Source organism: Panthera uncia (assembly GCF_023721935.1).
Source record: "Panthera uncia isolate 11264 chromosome E2 unlocalized genomic scaffold, Puncia_PCG_1.0 HiC_scaffold_20, whole genome shotgun sequence".
Classification (NCBI taxonomy): Eukaryota; Metazoa; Chordata; class Mammalia; order Carnivora; family Felidae; genus Panthera; species Panthera uncia.
In genome coordinates this window covers 23,742,836-23,760,935 of record NW_026057589.1, presented here as the reverse complement: position 1 = coordinate 23,760,935, position 18,100 = coordinate 23,742,836, and the positions used below count along the sequence as shown (strand labels likewise).

At 47.8% G+C, this 18,100-nt stretch overlaps 2 protein-coding genes across 2 annotated transcripts in view; one reads left to right on the top strand and one right to left on the bottom strand.

Moving 5' to 3' along the window:
• Positions 1 to 474: 474 nt before the first annotated feature.
• On the bottom strand, positions 475 to 12,199 carry MAP1LC3B (microtubule associated protein 1 light chain 3 beta). The gene is made up of 4 exons (XM_049622649.1): positions 12,115 to 12,199; positions 5,851 to 5,906; positions 2,133 to 2,239; positions 475 to 1,493 (listed from the first exon to the last, which is right to left on the bottom strand). Exons 1-4 carry the CDS (start codon positions 12,152 to 12,154, stop codon positions 1,319 to 1,321), a joined length of 378 nt encoding a protein of 125 aa, XP_049478606.1. The 5' UTR covers positions 12,155 to 12,199; the 3' UTR covers positions 475 to 1,318.
• The window catches only part of FBXO31 (F-box protein 31), a 48,667-nt gene continuing 42,748 nt past the window's right edge, over positions 12,182 to 18,100 (top strand). Inside the window, exon 1 of the mRNA XM_049622636.1 lies at positions 12,182 to 12,265. The gene's annotated coding sequence lies outside the window, so the exon portion shown is untranslated. The remainder of the gene's footprint in view (positions 12,266 to 18,100) is intronic.

Here is an 18,100-nt window from a genome sequence, read left to right as displayed (position 1 = left end):
CCCCCCCCCCCCCCCCCCCCCCCATTAATAAGTAACTTCCACTAACAGGTCCGGGTATTCCACACACGTCTAAATACACAAAGGTGAAACGTAACCTGCTCGTTACACGTACAGTCTAAAGGTGACTGTGATCTTTCCGTCACTCCCACAAAAATAGTAAATAGTGAGCCCATGCAGGTAGTAGGAAGCATTGGTGGTTCTAGCTGAACTCGGAAAATGTCTAATTTTTGACGCTGATATCCACGAAGAGTGTATGTCTCCTTTGTTACTGTTCTTTTCACAACTGACATGCACTTTGAGCAGAGGAACCAGGACGGTTCTGACCTACAGTGACAACTGAAATACTCTTAAAAATGTGGCAACTTTTTCGTAACAGCCACACACAACATAAAACATGGACCATCTACAGCTTTAGGCTGAAAGGTAGAGGGAGTGCATCTGAATTTTAATGCTTTAGTTGCCATGTTCTGTAGTTTCTACCACTGACCTAAGGAACAAAACTGCTTGAACAGCTTGTTTCTCTACCAAAGCAGATGGCAGTTTGACCTCTCAGAGAACACGCAAACCAGAAGAAATGTCACATTTTTCTTCCCTGGGCCCTTTGAGAAACTAGACCAAAATTTTAAATCATTCAAGGTTCTTATTGAGCAGTGGTGCTTTACTGTCTAGAGAAGCAAACGAAACCCCCCCCCCCCCCCCCCCCCCCAATGGCACTGCACAGGCATGGAGGCATGGACTTGGGGCACACTACACTAGGAGTCGAGAACCTTGAGCAGCAGTTCAGAGTTTTCTTATCCACCTCGATTTTTCCTGCTTTTTGCCCACTATTATGGCCAATGTGGGCGGGCGGGAAGGGGGCTATGCTTGACAACTTATGCTTTCCAAGATCCTCTTAAAGAGAGTTCTCTAGTTGAGTGGAAACTCTTCTACAAAAAGTTGGCTGGTTCTGTGAACCTAGAAAAGAATTTCTCGCTGAATGCTTATGTTGCAAGTTCCTCATAGGGAAAGAGCATTAGAATAATGTGAAGGTCTATTTTATCGGCAACTTAGAATGCAAAGTATTTTATTTTTAAACCTCTAAATTTGAAAACAAAACAGCCTAGGTTAAATAATGGTTTTTCCAAAGCTGAATGTGCTCATGTGGAGCTCCATTTTTCTGCTTGTAGCACAAAACAACTTCCTACAACTCCTAGGCAGGAACACTACTGTTTTTGATGGTCTGTGATTGGATGAATGGATCAATCTCAGTTGGTAATATCCCTTTTTTTTCCTTGGTAAGGGCTTAAAAAAATTCTAGAACAGATGCATTTTTCTAGTCTTACACAGACACTTTGATTCCAAATGTCTCCTGAGAGGCATATACCATATACAGGAACCCGTCTTCGTCCTTCTCACGTTCATACACTTCAGAAATCGGCGTGGACACACTCACCATGCTGTGTCCATTGACTAACAGGAAGAACGCCTGATTAGCGTTGAGCTGTAAGCGCCTCCTATTGAAAGAAAAATAATGTGAAGAGATACTGAACACCAATTCCCGGGATGTGTGAAAATCTCACCCACCCCCCACTGACACACAAGTACAAAGATTTTGTACATGCTGCTTCTGGCAAAATAAAATGTATGCCTACTGATGATTACTCTCAAAGCTTCTCATAAAGTACAGGACATTTCCTAGGATTACACTGACAAAGGATATATTAGTGGTAATACTTGATAGGTTATTCTTACTATATTCCTGAGGCCAGTCTTAAACTAGCATGCTCTCTGAAGAGCCATTAGTGTCTAGTATGAGAAATACTTCAAAATATAGTTTATATTACCATTGTACCAAGTCTGCATTCTTTTACTAATTTTGCTGTACAAAACTTGTAATTTTTCTGATCAAGAGACAACATCTATACTAGATGGTTATGATGAAAGAATCAGAAGGACAGCAGATCCAACAGGGAAGAGAGAAGAACTCAGAAAGGAAATGTCTTTAGGTTTTATTGAGCTTGTGGAGATCTTAATCAAAACTGAAGATAAAAATTTGAAACAAAACACAACAACAACAACAACACTAAAGATTTATCTAAGTCTGATAAAGAATGAGAAGCTACCCAAAGAAATAGAAAAAAGTGATTATATACCTTATGATCTTGATGAGCTCACTCATGTTGACGTGATCAGGTACAAGGAACTTGGTTTTGTCCAGTACAGGAAGTTGCTTCTCACCCTTGTATCGTTCTATGATCACCTAAAAAAATAGCCAGAAAAGAGATTGTGAGATCAGCATTAACTATGAAGAGCAGACAAAATACCTCCTATGTTGTAACTGGCACATACCTAAACGGGGTCTGAAACAGAAACGGCACAGTTGTTGGTTTCCTCATAGTGCTCTTGTGAAGAGTGATCATTTATCAGCTTACACTCTGTCCCTTACAGAATATGGCACACACAATACACAGTGGATGCCTCCAGGAGGTGAGCTGTGTATTCTTTTTACTTGGAACCATGAAAATGTACTAACTAGTCAGAAGAAAAAATACTAAGAACAGAGGCTAGGTGCCAGCTTAAAGTGTAAAGCTCTGAATCTGTCTGTCAATTACACCACCACCATTTCCTCTGAAATATGTAAGATCTTTTTTAATTTGATGTACTTCTACAACAACTTTTTTAATGTTTTTATTTATTTTTGAGAGAGAGAGACAGAGAGAGAGAGAGAGAGAGAGAGAGAGAGAAAGAGAATGAACACAAGCAGGGGAGGGACAGAGAGAGAAACAGAATCTGAAGCAGGCTCCAGATTCCAAGCCATCTGCACAGAGCCTGACTCGGGGCACAAACTCATGAACTGCGAGATCATGACCTTAACCAAAGTCGGACATTTAACCAACTGAGCCACTCAGAGGCCCCGTACCTTTTTTTCTTTTTAAGTTTATTTTGAGAGAGCTCTCATGAGCAGGGGGGGGGCAGAGAGAGAGAATCCTAAGCAGGCCCCACATTGGGGGTCCACACACACAACACAGGGCTCAATCCCAGGAACCATGAGATCATGACACAAGCTGAAATAGGAGTCAGACACTTAACCGACTGAGCCACCCAGGCGCCCCTGAAGTGTGGAAGTTTTTTGTTATGGTAATACACTCATGTTTTTTTCATACTAGACCTGTTTCTCTACTTGACATGGAAAAAGTCTTAAGTAAATATCTGACAAGTAGAGACAATGATTCACTGGTTCTGGAAACACATTTTGTGCAGAAAGACTTGAAGATTCTTTCATATTGACAGAATGTTCCCTATATTTCTTTAAAGAGTTAAAAAAAATTTTTTTAACGTTTGTTTTTGAAAGAGCGCGAGCAGGGGAGAGGCAAAGAGAGAGGGAGACATAGACTCTGAAACAGGCTCCAAGCTGTCAGCACAGAGCCCGACGCGGGGTTTGAACCCATAAACTGAGGTCATGACCTGAGCTAAAGTTGGACACTTAACTGACTGAGCCACCCAGGTGCCCCTCTTTAATGAGTTTTAAAAGTCAAGAATCTTTGTGGGTTTGAGCCCCGCATCAGGCTCTGTGCCGACAGCTCAGAGTCTGGAGCCTCCTTTGGATTCTGTCTCCCTCTCTCTCTCTGCCCCTCTCCGGCTAGTGCTCCATCTGTCTCAAAAATAAAAATGTTAAAAAAAAAAATTTTAAGTCAATAGTTTTACATCATGAACTGAAATAAATCCATCAACTCCTTGCCATACTTCCTTTCCATAGAGGAAAGACAGTTTTTCCCCTAGTTCTACACCACTACAAAAGCAAAACAGCCATACCCTGCCACAACGAGAAGCTGAGAGTCAGGAATGGGAATCTTTACATAATGTTTCTTCAGAAAAGGGGAAGAGACTTGTCTGTATATGGCTCCGCTGTAAGGGAGCCCACGTGAGGTTCTGTGTAAGGCCAAATCAAACTGTTATCACCTTCCTTGGTAAGATCTAGAACTTTTATCCACAGGGTGTGTTCACAACATGATCCACAGGAAAGAATCAGTAGATAGAGTACACTTGCCTGGGTTTGACTAGTAGCAGAGATCAGAAGCAAGGCAGAAATCTTAAATTCCTGGTCCAAGAAGAGGCAGAAGCACCGGAGGAAAAACTTAAGACCTTAGAACCTTTCCCTTAAAGGAGGACACAGCAGCAGCCTGGGGACACAGGACAGGATGGCCTCGGGCACCTCCTGCTCTCTCTCAGGTGCTCAGGCTGCTCTGCGGGGAGAGGAGCTGTTCGAGCTGCTCCTGACTCGCCCGCACTGGCCATCCCCACGAGAACCATCACCTACAAATGACTGGCTTCCTTGTCCCTTCTTTTTCCTTTTTCCGGTACCCTTCTAATCTGGGAGAGAAGGTGTGTGAGTCATGGGGTAAGGCGTCTGGCTGCATCTGAGGAGTGCCCTCCTGAGTGCTGCACTTAGGCGGCCACTGTGGGCAGAAGCGTGGAGGACACAGCTGCCCTCAAGGAGTGGAGACCAGACTGCCGGCGGAGCTGCTTCTGCCTTCGGTCCTTCCATCCGATTCTCAACAAGCAGTGCCTGTGACAGTGGTTCTCAGACTTGTTCAGGGGATCACAAGCACGAACGGGGAAATATAAGCACGTGATTTCTGCCAAAACCCGGAAACAACTGGCAGAAAGGACTGCTAACATAGGCAGATATCTGCGTTTCAAAAGGAGGCTGTGGCACAAACCCTGGCAGACTACTGGGCTGTTTGTTTCCAACAGCTAGCACCTGCTAGCAGATAAGACAGCAGGTATTCAAAGTGAAGATAACCTTACAGTTCAAGAAATCCCCCAGGCCACATGTTGACCAAGTACCAGGACAGACTGAAATTTCTAAGCAGGCCAAGGAAAACAGACTGTTTTTTACTGTAGGACACCACAGTTGGGAAACTGCTGGGCAGACCCGTCTTCTCTTTTCTGTGTACCTTACAGCCCCAACTCCCTGGCTCTTTCCTCTCCCCTCAGTTTGGCATGAGATCACATGTCACAAAGCCGAACACGAAAGCTGCCACAGAGCTTTTAACAGTGGAGTTTCTCAGGGGTCTATAGAATTTGTAGGAGGTGACAACCACGTACACAGAATTACGCAAATCTTTCCAACAACTACATGGGATGGGATTCTCTTCCCATTTTACAGATAAAGATGTAGCAGCACCTTTCAGAATTTTAGTAACTAGCTCAAAATCACTTAGTAACCTTGAACCTAAGGCCTGAACTCAGCCTCTGTCTGAAACCAGGAGTTCCTCTTACCCACTAGACCTTGTGCCTCAGGCAGAAACCTTTTCTAGGGTCTGCCAGCAAAGGATCTGGGGCAGAGGATGTGGGTTCCTGGGCACACCAAAAAGCATCTGAGGCACCTACCTACACGTGACAAGAAAGAGCAGTGTTTTTCCTCCATTTCCTGCGAAGAAGCCAAATACAAGAGACTTCTCTGGGGCGTCAAAAGACATCCTGGAATGTGCAGTCACATTTAAATCCCGAGAACTACTGAGTTTCCAACCGCAGTACTCAGCTTACTTTAGCAGACAGTGGATACTTCCTACCAGTTCTAGCCCCTCTATTCATTTCCCCCAAATAAATACATTTGACTTGTGAAGTGTGTAACATTAAGGTACCAAACTCAGACTCAGGAGGAAACAATGGGGTTAGATGAAAAAACTGTGTATTAAGTGATCTCAATTCTAGGTCATGAAGCTGACACTGGGGGCTATTGGTCAGGATTTTTGTAGAAACCCGTCACATGGTTGCACACAGCGGTGTTGTACCAAAATACTTAAGCAGTGCTCCCGTCTGCATACATTATGAATGACTGAAACACAGATGCTGGAGACTACCTACTGGGATTTTCGTAGGATGCTGCTCTCGGATAAGTCGGACATCTTCTACTCTTTGTTCTGCAATGAAAGGAAAAGACACAGGCATTATTAACGGTGACAATGCAGCTTCTTTCCTGCATTTTCACTGGTGGTTTCCATATGTGAATTCACCTATCCCTAGCTGTGGCAGAGTAGAGCAGTAAGGGTATCTTTCCTAGAACTCAGAAGAACCAAACACTGGCATTTCATATCTGGTAAACTGACATGTAAGGCCAAATGCAACTTCCATGTAAACCAACATGCAATTACATGGCTATAGCAGGTGGAATAGCCTAAGACCAAGAGTACAGAATTCCTAGTTTCAAGGGTTTGGGACCCCAGGCACAGTCAAATACAATCAGCAGACTGACTGCACGGTATTACCAATCTTTCCTCCAAGGACTCCCACCACCTGTCAATTTTTGTGCAGTTTCCATAGTTTAAGTTGGTACAGAAATCCATGATCAACCATAGGCTCTCCAATACAATGTTCCCTTATCACTTCCTGCTTTTCAATGATATAGTCCTTAAAAGGAAAGAAAATGCCCAAAATAGATATGGGTAAAAGGAATTTCCTATTTGACTTTTAAACAGTTTCACTCAGTGCCCACCCCTCCCTTTACCTAAAAGTTTAAAGCACAAAGTCTACTGTTGAATACTAGTTTTTTGACAATCTCTATTCTCCCCCTTAATATAATCACTTATGTAAGTGATCAATATCATGGGCTTCCTGAGAAATCCTGGTGACTTTGAAAAAAAGATGCTATGACCTATATAAAAGTATATACCACTATTACCAACTGTTTTTGAATTTCAAAAAAATTTACTAAAATGAGTGAAATAATTCCCATGTTCAAATTATGAACGTTTAGGTTCTATTTCTATTTTCCCACCCAAAATTTCTAAAACAGCTTCTAAGAAATCACTAAATATAAACACGTCTACTATAAAGACTGCAAATTTAGTGATTTGTCACTTACATATAACACCCAGTGCTCACCCCAAGTACCCTCCTTAATGCCCATCGCCCATTTAGCCCAACCCCGACCTGACACCCCTCTAGCAACCCTCATTTTGTTTTCTGTATTTAAATCTCTTATGATTTGCCTGTTTATCTTATTCATCCATCCCTTCCTCTATGTTAACCTGTTTTGTTTCTTAGGTACTGTTAATAGTAAGCTTAACCTAGTGGTTCCCATCTATAATATTCTGACTGACGTATCTGGTCCAAAACCCTTGGAATTTTCTAAACAAGAATAGTGATATTGATAAGGGCATCTTTTGTTTATCCATAACAAACTCCAAACAACCATGTCTGAGTTTTGTGTTAATGCGGTGATTTTTGGAAAGCTCCTAAGGATGGGAGACTGGCTGCCAGGGGAAAGAACAGTGACTTGAGGTTTGAAACTTTCAGACCTACCCCAACAACCAGGGAGGGGAAAGGGGCTAGGAGGATGAACTAATCATTAGTGGCCAATGATTTAACCAGTCAGGCCCGTGTAATTAAATCTCCATAAATACCCAAAAGGATGGGGCTCAGAACTTCCGGGTGCTGGGAGAATACCAAACTCCCCGGGGACAAAAGCTCCTGCACTCAGGACTCTTCCAGAACTCACCCCAGTACTTTTCATGAGGCTGTTCTTTTGTGTACTTTAATATCCTTTGTAATAATCCAGTAATCTAGTAAATAAACAGCTTTCCTGCAAGCCACTCCAGCAATTTAATTAAACACGGTTGGTGGTGGGCGGTTATGGGAACCTCTGATTTCCAGCCAGTGGTCAGAAGCACAGATTAACAAGCTGCACTTGGAATTAGTGTTTGGGCGTGGTGGGGAGGGGCAATATTTTGGGACTTAACTCTTATCAACATGTTGGATCTGAAGCTATCACCAGGTAAAGAGTTAGTACTGAGTTAAACTGTAGGACAGCCACCAATCAGTTGAGCATCCGACTCCTGATCTTGAGTTCAAACCCCACACTGGGTATAGGGCTGCTTGAGTGGCTCAGTTGGTTGAGCACTATTCTTGATCTCTGCTCAGGTCATGATCTCGTGGTTTGTGAAATCGAGCCCCGTGCTGACGGCGTGGAGCCTGCTTGGGATTCTCTCCCTCCCCCTTCTCCCTGCCCCTCCTCCCCTGCTCATGTTCTCTCTCTCTCAAAATAAATAAACTTAAAAAAAGAAAGAAACCCACTTTGTGTACAGAGATGACTGTAAAACAAATTTTTTTTTTTTTTAATTTTAGGACAGCCAGCTGAATTCAGTTCGATGTGTGGAAAAGCCACACCTCCAGGGTCCAAAGTGAAGCAGTGATTAGAATAGTGAGAGTAGAGGAGACACAGGAGGAGGATTTTCTCCCTGGAATCATCTTTTAAATCCTTCTCTATTTCTGATTCCCCTTCAATGCCTCTCTCAGCTTCGAGCCCTGTCCCTGTCTGTCTTACCCCAGGAAAAGGTGCTCTACCATAGAGACTTAGCCATCAACCCTCTTCACGACAAAAATCTCCATTCTGTCAGAGAAGATTCTTCCAGAGGTTAGAGGAAATCACAATTAATTCACTCTAGCAAATGAATGAGAATTCTTTAATTTACCCCGGAATATGTTTCACATTTAAAGACTTATCATAATACATGTAAAAGTTTAATTGGAAACATTCAGACAGAAGGGGGAGATTTTTTTTTTTTAATACAAGGAAACAGGTTTGTTTTGGCAAGTGGAAAAGGAAAAAAATACAATAAAAATAGGCTCTAAATATGAGACTTTAAAGTCAGAAATCAGAATTTTTATACTGTAGTATCAGAAGTTTCTTTATCTTGATTTAGCCCCAAAACATGGCCCAAACGACAAAAATGATTCTTTTTACTAAAGGTGGGAAAATCAAAGTATGAAGGTGAGTGACTTCCTTAAGGTGAAAACACTTAGTACTGGGGAACTGGGGGGCTCAGGTGGTTAAGCTCCCAACTCTTGGTGTTGGCTCAGGTCACGATCTCACGGTTTGTGAGCTCGAGCCCCACACCGGGCTCCATGCTAACAGTGTGAAGCCTGCTTGAGATTCTCTCTCAAAAATAAACTTAAAAAAAGAAAAAGAAAACACATACTGTTAAAGTCTCCTAGAAATGTCTTAAGTGTCTTGAGCAGTTGCAGTGAAAACGCAGGGGTGAGCTGGAGTAACACAGCAAATATGGGACATGCCTGTGCCTCACTCTTTTAAGTGGACAGCTATTTTCCGAGACTAACAGTAGATTTAACAAAAACATTACCAACACCACAGATAAAGGCACATATGAGCAATTCTTTTACTCAAGTATTTTTTTAATGTTGTAGCGATCTGTTTATCATTTGTCTTCAACAGAGTGCCCCCGGCAGCCAGGGACCTGCCTCTAGTCATCTTTGTATTCCCCCAGGGCTCAGGCTTGTACACAGAAAATGATAATAAACAAATTTAATAAACAAATTAAAGTTGTAAAATGGGAATAAATACTCCTCCAAATGCATATGCAGGTATACTTCTCCATATTCCTTTCCTCCTGCTTCTAAGACCCTTGTAAGCCTTGCAAACAAACAAAAACGGAGAATAGGAGTCCGAAGTGTCTTAGTTGACCAGCGTATTTGCAAAGTTGCTTTGGGACGACTGAAGGCATTTGAAATAAAACTATTTCATTGAGTGAAATGGAAGCATAATAAATATTGCCCCCAATCTGTCTATAAATCGTAAGTGTGATAGATATTCAATCCCTCAACGACTGGTACAGCTTCAGTTCATGGAGTGCTGCCTGCGTTTTGCCATATACCTTGCTCTACAGGTCTGCCTTTTAGAGTAGTTATTCTAGACCAACACATCTAGACGTCCCCGGAGACATGCAAACTTTTCCGCTATTAACGGAGAAGCTTAAGCCTGCTCACCGCTGAATCGCAGAACAGTGTCATTAAATAAACTGGGGCAACCCCAGGGGCTAAAGCAAAACTTTTACATCTGAGAAGACCAAATCCAGAATTTTCCGCTCAAATACAATTCTGGAAGCTCACGCTTCCACCTGTGTGCAAAGGCACCCTATGCCTTTCGACTCCGTGTTGGCCCATCTCCTGTACTGGAAACGACGGCGGCCTCCGGGAGGACGGAAAACACAGGGCGGACGACAGAGTGCAAGTCCAGACGCTGCCACTAGGTGGATCACGATCGTCACCTCTGTGGGCCCCACCCAGTTTCTTCAGCTACAAAAGGAAGGGGTTGTTCTGGATGAAGCTCAGGGTCCACTTCAACCCTCTGCATCCTGGTAGAAGGTATCAGCGGCGCTCTATTCAGCTCTGAATTAGCCTGAACTCACTCACGTGGAAAGAGAGAGAACTGCTCGAGCTCGCTGGGGCTGGTGTGAGTGTGTGAAGAGGTTCTCACCGAAGAATTAACGTCTCTCATTTACTGGGCTACAAATCAAGTGAAAATTGTCAGCCCCGGAGCCAGGAAAGGCAGAAGCCGCTAAACGGCACTCGATATTTTTCTGCGAAAATGACTACTAAAGGGATCTTTTAAAAAGGGGCCAGATTCCAGGTGAATTCCCTCTAATTCATCAGAACACATTAATCTCACTTTCCTTACTCTTACCACCTACTCTTGCTCAGATTTTTCTAGAGTAACCTAAAAATACTCGAAGCAAAAGGAAAGTAACTATAGTTTCAGCTATGGGAAAATAAGCATCTTTCCCACACCAATGTCCCCAGTTAACTTTTTTTCTTTTTGAAGCCAGCTCTATGCCCAACGTGGGGGGGGGTGTTGAACCTCCGACCCCAAGATCGAGACCCACACCGCTCTATCCACTGCGCCAGCCAGCCCCCCCGCCCCCCCGTTAGCTTCCAAATAAATGCAAGAGTCGGTGTGGACGGAAGCCCGATACTACAGGGAACCTGCTTCCAACGCTGCTCTCGGGGCTGCAGAAGAGCTCGCGAAGGTCATGAGCGAGAAAATCCCCGCCGGGAAAGGCACGTCTAAGTCCTGCTAACGTACACGCCGCGTCTGCAGACGGAGCCACGGCCCGGCGGGCGCTTCCCCGAGCGCGGAGCGCGGCTTCGCAGGGGCAGGAGCTCACGACTGTCCCTAACGACAGCCACAGACCCAGGCGCGCCGCTCGCCTCCCGGGGAGCTGCGGGCCCTCTACGGAGGGCAGACCCTGCGGAGGAGGAGGCCCGCGCGCAGGGGGCTCGCGGGGCACACGCACGAGCCCCGCGGCGGCCCCCTCTGCCCGCGCGGCCGCGGCCGCTGCCAACAGCCCCACGAACACACGGCCGGGGGGCCGCGTCGTCCGCGCGGGATGTGCTGGCCTCGGGGAGCACCCGTCGGTTCCGCGTCCCCATTGCCGCGGGGCCGCGAGCCGCTGGCCCCCTCTCCCGCCGCGAACCGGGTCAGGACGCGCCGCCACGCCCGGTCTCCGCCGCCCGCCTCCGGGGCCCTCCGCGGCCCACAGCCCCTCCGTCGAGGGGGACCCGACGTTTGTAAGCGACCACGTGGGATCCGGCCTCACCTGGACGAGATTCACTCGCACGCTAACGCCACCCCTTCAAAGGACCTGTCGCAGACGGGCCTCCGGGCCGGCCGCCCCCGCGGGCACGACACTTGACACTCGGGGCGGCGACCCCTCCCCTCCACCCCCCCTCCCCCCGCCCCGCACCGGAGGGCTGCTGCACAGCGGTGCCCGCGGCCGGGCCGCCGCCGCCGCGAAGGGCCAAGAGGTGATTCAGCAGCTCCGCGCCGGCGCGTCCCGCCCGGTGTCCCTCCCCCCAGCCCCCGGCCAGCCCCGACGCCCCCCGGCCCCCGGCCCCCCTCGGCCTTCCCTCGGCCCCTCCGCCAGCTCCCCCCTCGGCCGCCGCCTACTCTGGCCGCCCGGGGTCCCCGCCTCAGCCCCCTGGCGGGCCCGGGGCCCCCTCGGCCCGACGTCAGCCCCCGGGCCCCGGCCCTCCGTCGGCCCTCCAGGCCCCGTCCCCCTCAGCTCTCCAGGTCCCGACGCCTCTCAGGCCCCGGCCCTCCTCGGCCTCCCTCAGACCTGCACCAGCCCCCGACGCTCCGTCGGCCCTCCTGGGTCCGACCCCCTCGGCCCCCGAGCCCCGGCCCCGCTGTCAGCCCCCGGGCACCGGCCCGGACCCCCCTCAGCCCCCGGCCGACCCCTCCGTCAGCCCCCGCCGCCGACTCTGGTCGCCCTGGGTCCCCACGCTCCCCGTCTCAGCCCCTCCGCGGGCCCGGCCCCCCGCCGCGGCACCCACCGAAGGTGCGGCGCTGCTTGAAGGTCTTCTCCGACGGCATGGCGCGGGAGGCGAGGCGGAGGGTCCCGGCTGTTCCAGAAGGCGGCGGCGGAGACTCCGACTGTGGCGACAGCGACTTCCCTTGTGTCTCTTCAGGCCGCAGCCGCGTCAGGTGACCGGTGCGGCGTCCCAGGGGGCGGGGCCAGGGCCGGCCGCCGTAGCCGCCATGGCGGGCGTGGCGGAAGCGGGGCCGCGCGCGCAGCGGAAAGCCCTCCGTGCGCAGGCGCGCGTGCCGGGCGGGGTGTGGAGGTCCGGGCGCGCGCTCGCGGGAGGGGGCGCGCGTCTTGGCCCCGTAGCCCCCGCGTCAGAGCGTCTCCCGCGCCGAAGTCCCGCGGGGCCCAGCTTCTCCGACTGAGCCCGCCTCGCTTGGTGCCGCGTCTCTGACAAAGTTCTGACCCGAAAATGCAGTCGCTCCGTGCACTCGCCGCTGCGCCACGGGTCTGGGGTCCAGATCAGGCACCTGTCGGTGTCGAGCGCTTAGGGAACTGGCCCGGGGGAGGAAGGGCCCCCCGCGCCGCCGCGCGCCGCCGCGCGCCCCCGCGAGCCCTGTGTGAACGCGCAGTGACCGCTGAGGGCGCCGGGCGCGGGGTGAGGGCCTGCGGGGCGCGGGTTGCCCGCGCGTGCCCACGCCTGCGGGACGTGCACCGGTGCGCACAGCGCTGCAGTGGGCATCGCGTACTTTGAACGCTTCCCGCATCTCCGGGCTTCTCTCCTGTTTGAGTTTGGGGAAGCCGTTCTCAAGTGCGCGTTTGGTGGAGTGGACTGTGCTACATGCGTTACTATGCAAACGCATAAAACATACTAAAATCTGTTCCTCGATGTGGTCTTAATATAGCTGGGATTGGTTTCCCTTCAGAAAAGCCAAACATGGCGCAGATCCTTGTATAGTTCTTTCCCAAGCCCAGGACAACGATGTTAGTTGTGGCTCTTCATTCCCGCTGCTGTTTACTAGACAACAGGGCATTTGTGCATGCGTCGCTTTCTGCCCCAGGTTTTTTCTCCTTTGTCACAGTCCTTTACCTTGAAAAACCTCTGAATAAACACCACTTAAACATTCTATCTGGTTTCCAAAGTTCCAAAGGAAGGCTTCAAGCTCCAAGTGTACTATCTTGGCTGCTTTGTATTTATTCTGTGAAAAATGGAGAAAGAAATCCAGTAAGCGTTTGTTATGTACCTACCTACTGCCAAAAGCGTAGTGATCGGGGTTGAAGTCTTAAAAGAGTGTGTGGACTGTATGCTGCTTTTCTTGAATGTTTTTTTCTTTTTTTTTTTTTAAATATTGACTGGTGAGTTGCTTTCTTGGCTTAATTGCTATTTTGTAAGAAATGGACTTTTTGTTCTCTTGCTGGACAACTGTTCCCAAATGCAGGAGGGAAAAAAAAAATCAATATCTGGCATATGGAGGTGGGGGAAGGGAAGGAGAGTTTCATATTTCCCTAGTCCCTTAGGCATCCGTAAAGCTTTACCGAATTACCCCAGGCCTTGAGTTTGCAGCCACAGGGATAGACTTCAAGGGCCCAGCTACTGATGCTTCAGGATCACTCTGTGATTTTCAAGTACTGAAGTCCACATTTACAGTGACTGCCTAAGTCCTCCCTAACCTTGAATTCCTACTTGCAGCTAAAACCACATCTCGCTAGGTGTGCCTCAGAAAATCATCCACGGCAGTGGGCACGGAAAGGTGTCTCACAAGCATCGTCTCCATGTAAGAATACCATATTCATATAATTAATATTAAATCATATCTAAAATTTACTGATTTATTTTAACATACAGATAATGTAACCTAGTGTAACTTTAGAAAACAAGTGTGCTTGAGTATATGTGAAAAATTTCATGTGCCCTCAGATTGCAGTTTAAAAGTTTGATGTAGTGACCAATTTTCCGAGTGGTAAGTTAATATTCATGAATTATATTATGCTAGTTAATATAATCATAGTATGATTTATTTTTTAAAAGAATAATATAAATATCACCGTTTCTTAAAATAATCCAAATAAATTATGGAAAAACTAGAACACATGTTTCATTTAAATTTATTCAATGCTTTCTCCAGGAATCTCATGGTGCTTTTAAATTATAGAATTATTCTAGCAAGCCAGATGGTGTCAGTTTTAAATAACTCCGACCCTATTCCTTTTTCTATAACATGAAATGACCATAATTGTGGAGGAAATAAGGTCACCGCTGAAAAACTGAACATGATGCCCCCAGCATTAGTGATGTAACGTGGCTGTAAGTCTTGCCGTCCGGCTATTTCTAAGAATCTGTTAAATGAGGCATGAAACATTAACCGCAGGGTAGGAGACCTTGTTTTTGCCACACACAACATGGAGGACGAGTCACACCGAGAAGTTGTTCAGCACCTCAGGCCTGCCCGGCCCGGCCCGCCTCTCCTCTTTCTGGTTGGAAGAGATACTCCGGCCTGGAGGATGTCTGGGCACTCATTGGCCAGTTGTCCTATCACTCCCGGGTCATCTCTTTGCTCTTTAGAACAAGTAAACAAACAAGTATTGCTCAAGAGAAGCCCAGGAGCTATTCTCAGAAAGGATTTAGTCGGGAGGATTTTGGAGTTGACCCTCAGTGGATCGCAGTGTGTAGGAGTGTCTTCGCTGGCTCCCGGGAGCTGCTGTCAGCAGCCGCCAGAGGCACCGCGTGCAGCGTGCTTCCTCTTCCCGGGAAGCTGTCTGTGACAGACAACTTCAGAAATCAGCCAGCGAGTGCACGCAGGAAAGCCATCATAAATCACGCTCATGATCTAACATTATTTCTGAAAGGGCCATGGACAGCTGATTCGGCGCTCCACGGGTTTTTTGTTTGATTATTCGTAAATTCTGAAGGATTGCTGTTTTTCCAGCTTTTGCCCATATATGGGACTTTTAAGGGAGGCATCTGTTGAGAGTCTATGCGCCCTCTTATTTTAAACTGAACCTTTTATTTGGCCTTTGAATATTTCCCCTTTCTATCACTTTGTTTCTTCTGAGCAGGGGAGTAAGATTCCATTTTCAAATCTGGATTGTGAGAACCAGCGTGGGTAAAGCTAACAGTTTATTTAGGTCCAAGAAATACTACTTTCTAGGACTTCTGGGCCAACCATTTTTTTTTAATGTTTATTTATTTTTGAGAGAGAGAGAGAGAGAGAGAGAGAGAGAGACAGAGTGTGAGTGGGGGAGGGGGGGAGAGAGAGAGGGAGACACAGAATTCAAAATTAGGCTCCAGGCTCTGAGCTGTCAGCACAGAGCCAAATGCAGGGCTCGAACTTATAAGCAGTGATACCATGACCTGAGCCAACGACCGACCGACGAAGCTTAACTGACTGAGACACCCAGGCTCCCCCTGGGGCAACCAATGAAAACAATAATCCTGCTCTGTAATCTACTTATCTCCTTAGATGTTATCAGTTCTCTATAACAAAGAACTCATTACTATAGTCTCATCCCAGTGTTAAAACAAATGATCTATTTTATCTTGTTTTTTTCTCATTTTGATACGAACATGTCCTCCTTAGTGTTCTTTGTATGGGATACATTTCTGTATAAGGGATGATGAAAGTGTTCACGACATACAAAACTTTTCCTGTTCAATGTGTAATAGTTATCTGCTATCCACAGCCTTTCCTCTTGGGTTCCTTTCTGCCAACAGGGGTTACCCAAGCTCCCACAGCCAAATGTTTCTTTCTATTCTGGTTAGCACTAATTCAGTCCTTGCACATGTTTGGGTGGCTTATCGTATACAACCTTCTGTTAGTCCTGCCCTCAAGGATACATGGATATAGCTAGGCCTTCCTAACTGTCCAGTTACCGAATCCATACTCTAAACAGAATAGTTTCACCATTCTTCTAAAGATGGGAATTTAACAAAATTATTTTGTACGTTAGTACAACTCTAAGCTCCTCTAGGAGAAAATTGCCTATGGGAAGGGGTAGATAGATTTAGAAAAAAAAAAAAACAAAACAACAACAACACTAAATGTAACAGTGGCAAAGATTATGCCTTAGAAGCTATGGAGCCATGCCAAACATAGCACGTAGGCTAGTCAGGCATTCTGTAAAAGTTTATCACGTATTTCTGCTTGGTGAAATACTTCCTACCTTGGATCATAATGGTGACCCACCAGGTTTCTCTAAATCTGTGTGGTTCCTGTTTCTTTTTAGTCTTGTAGCCAGTTTTTTTATTTTTTCATTCAAGAAACATTTAGTAAACATTCATTGCGTGATGATGTGTGTTGGTGTATATATCACATGACAAGGATACATCTAGGGAGATTGGTACAAAAGGAAGCAAGTGTTTATGATAAAACAATGTGATGGTGCTCCTTCCTAGGAGACATTTGGGGACATGCCATTTGGGGACAAGTTTGGGGGGGGGGTTGGCTCTTTAATGGCACAGACAGAAGAGATGGGTCTTCCTGGCAGAGGAGACAGCTTGAGCAAAGTCAGAGATGTTAACTAGGCTGGTGAGCTTTGAATTATCAGAGGGCTCCCCCTAAGAGCTGGGTGTGGGCACAGGCCGCAAGGCCAGACTGGGATTTAGGCATGGTGTGGTAAGGAATCATTGGGGCCATTAAATACCTTTACATAGGTGAGTGCCACAGTGAGTCTGCTTTGGCTCATGTGTTACTATTTGAAGGAATAGAGTTGTGATGCCAGCGTGGAGACTGGTCTGAAAAGCAGTCTAGATGGAAAGGCCAGTTGGGTGTTGCTTTTCAGTTGCAGGTTTGAACCATGGTTTGAACCATGTTCCAAGGTTTGAACCATGACTTACTGTTTAGTTATTTTTGTTAGAAGATGCACTTCCTCTATTATCAGATTCCAGGGACCAGGGGAGGCAGCCCTGTTTCTGGCCTTGAGACTGCTCTACAGAGGTGATAGTGAACAGTCAGGAATTGTGGAAACTGGCAGGGTCATTAGTTTTCTATCTGACTAGCAAGACCTCAAGCTCCCCCAGAAACAGTGGGGTGGCCAGGGGATTCTTGGCGTCCCTTAAGACCCTGGGCAGTCCCAGCAGGGTTCGCAGCTTTGTTGTAGAGAGGTTCCTGTAACCACACCCACACCCCCGGGGCCTGACTCTGGAAACAACTAATAACTACAGTTTCTTGTTATTGTGAGCTATTTAAGGTAAGCCACTGTCACGGGAAGGCTTTGCCTATTCTCTCCAGTTGGGCCCCGCCTTCTAGAACACACGTGCCCTGGAGCACAGTAAACAAGGTAACTAAGGGTGGAACCACAAGACCGGTTTGGACAATGCAGGAGTCGGTGTTTGATTCAGCAGCTAACATGATTTCCCCTTTCATTGCAATAAAGGAATAAATGAGTGAATGTCAATTTTTAGATAAAAGAAAGGAGGCTGATTGGCACAATCGGGGTTCTGTTTGGTTTATGTGGGCGGTTTGGGGCGCTAGACAAGTTTGCACCGATCCCCCTGGCCACCTAATCAGGCTTCAGGCCGTCCTGGGCCCTGTCCTGGGGTAATTCTTGGAGTCGTGGTGGTGTGTGTTGTGGGGATTCTGGAGGGTCCCTGGGGCCGTCCACGGCGGTGGGGGTGGGGTCCTCACGGCCGTCTTGGGGGGTTCTCATGGGTCTGGGGAACCTCCCGGGGACCTCGGGCCGTCTTGGGTTCTGAGGGTAACCTCCGGGGGGGGGGTCCTCAGGCTGTCTTGGGGGGGTCTGGGGGGGGACCTCCGGGGGAGTCCTCGAACGTCTGGGGGGGGTCCTCCGGCCTTCCTCGCAGCTGCCGGCATTCCACGGCGCCGCCACCCCCTGTTAGCGCAGTGGGGAGGGCTTGAGCCAATACTCTGGAGGTGGCGAGTTGGGTCCTCGAGCACGTCCTCAGTCGGGACGCGGCTACCATCGCCCGATGTTAAGTGGCATTGTTTTCCCGTGCCCGCTCCGGGCGCGGGAGCTGGGACCCGGTGGCGTCAGGTCCCGGCTGGGCCGCGGGGGCCTGA

Excerpts from the sequence above, each read along its gene's own strand:
- MAP1LC3B (XM_049622649.1), bottom strand. The coding sequence starts at position 12,154 with ATGCCGTCGGAGAAGACCTTCAAGCAGCGCCGCACCTTCG. Across the intron at positions 5,907-12,114 it reads CAAGCAGCGCCGCACCTTCG|AACAAAGAGTAGAAGATGTC; the intron begins GTGGGTGCCGCG and ends CTTTCATTGCAG. Across the intron at positions 2,240-5,850 it reads AGCATCCTACGAAAATCCCA|GTGATCATAGAACGATACAA; the intron begins GTAGGTAGTCTC and ends CTATTTTTTTAG.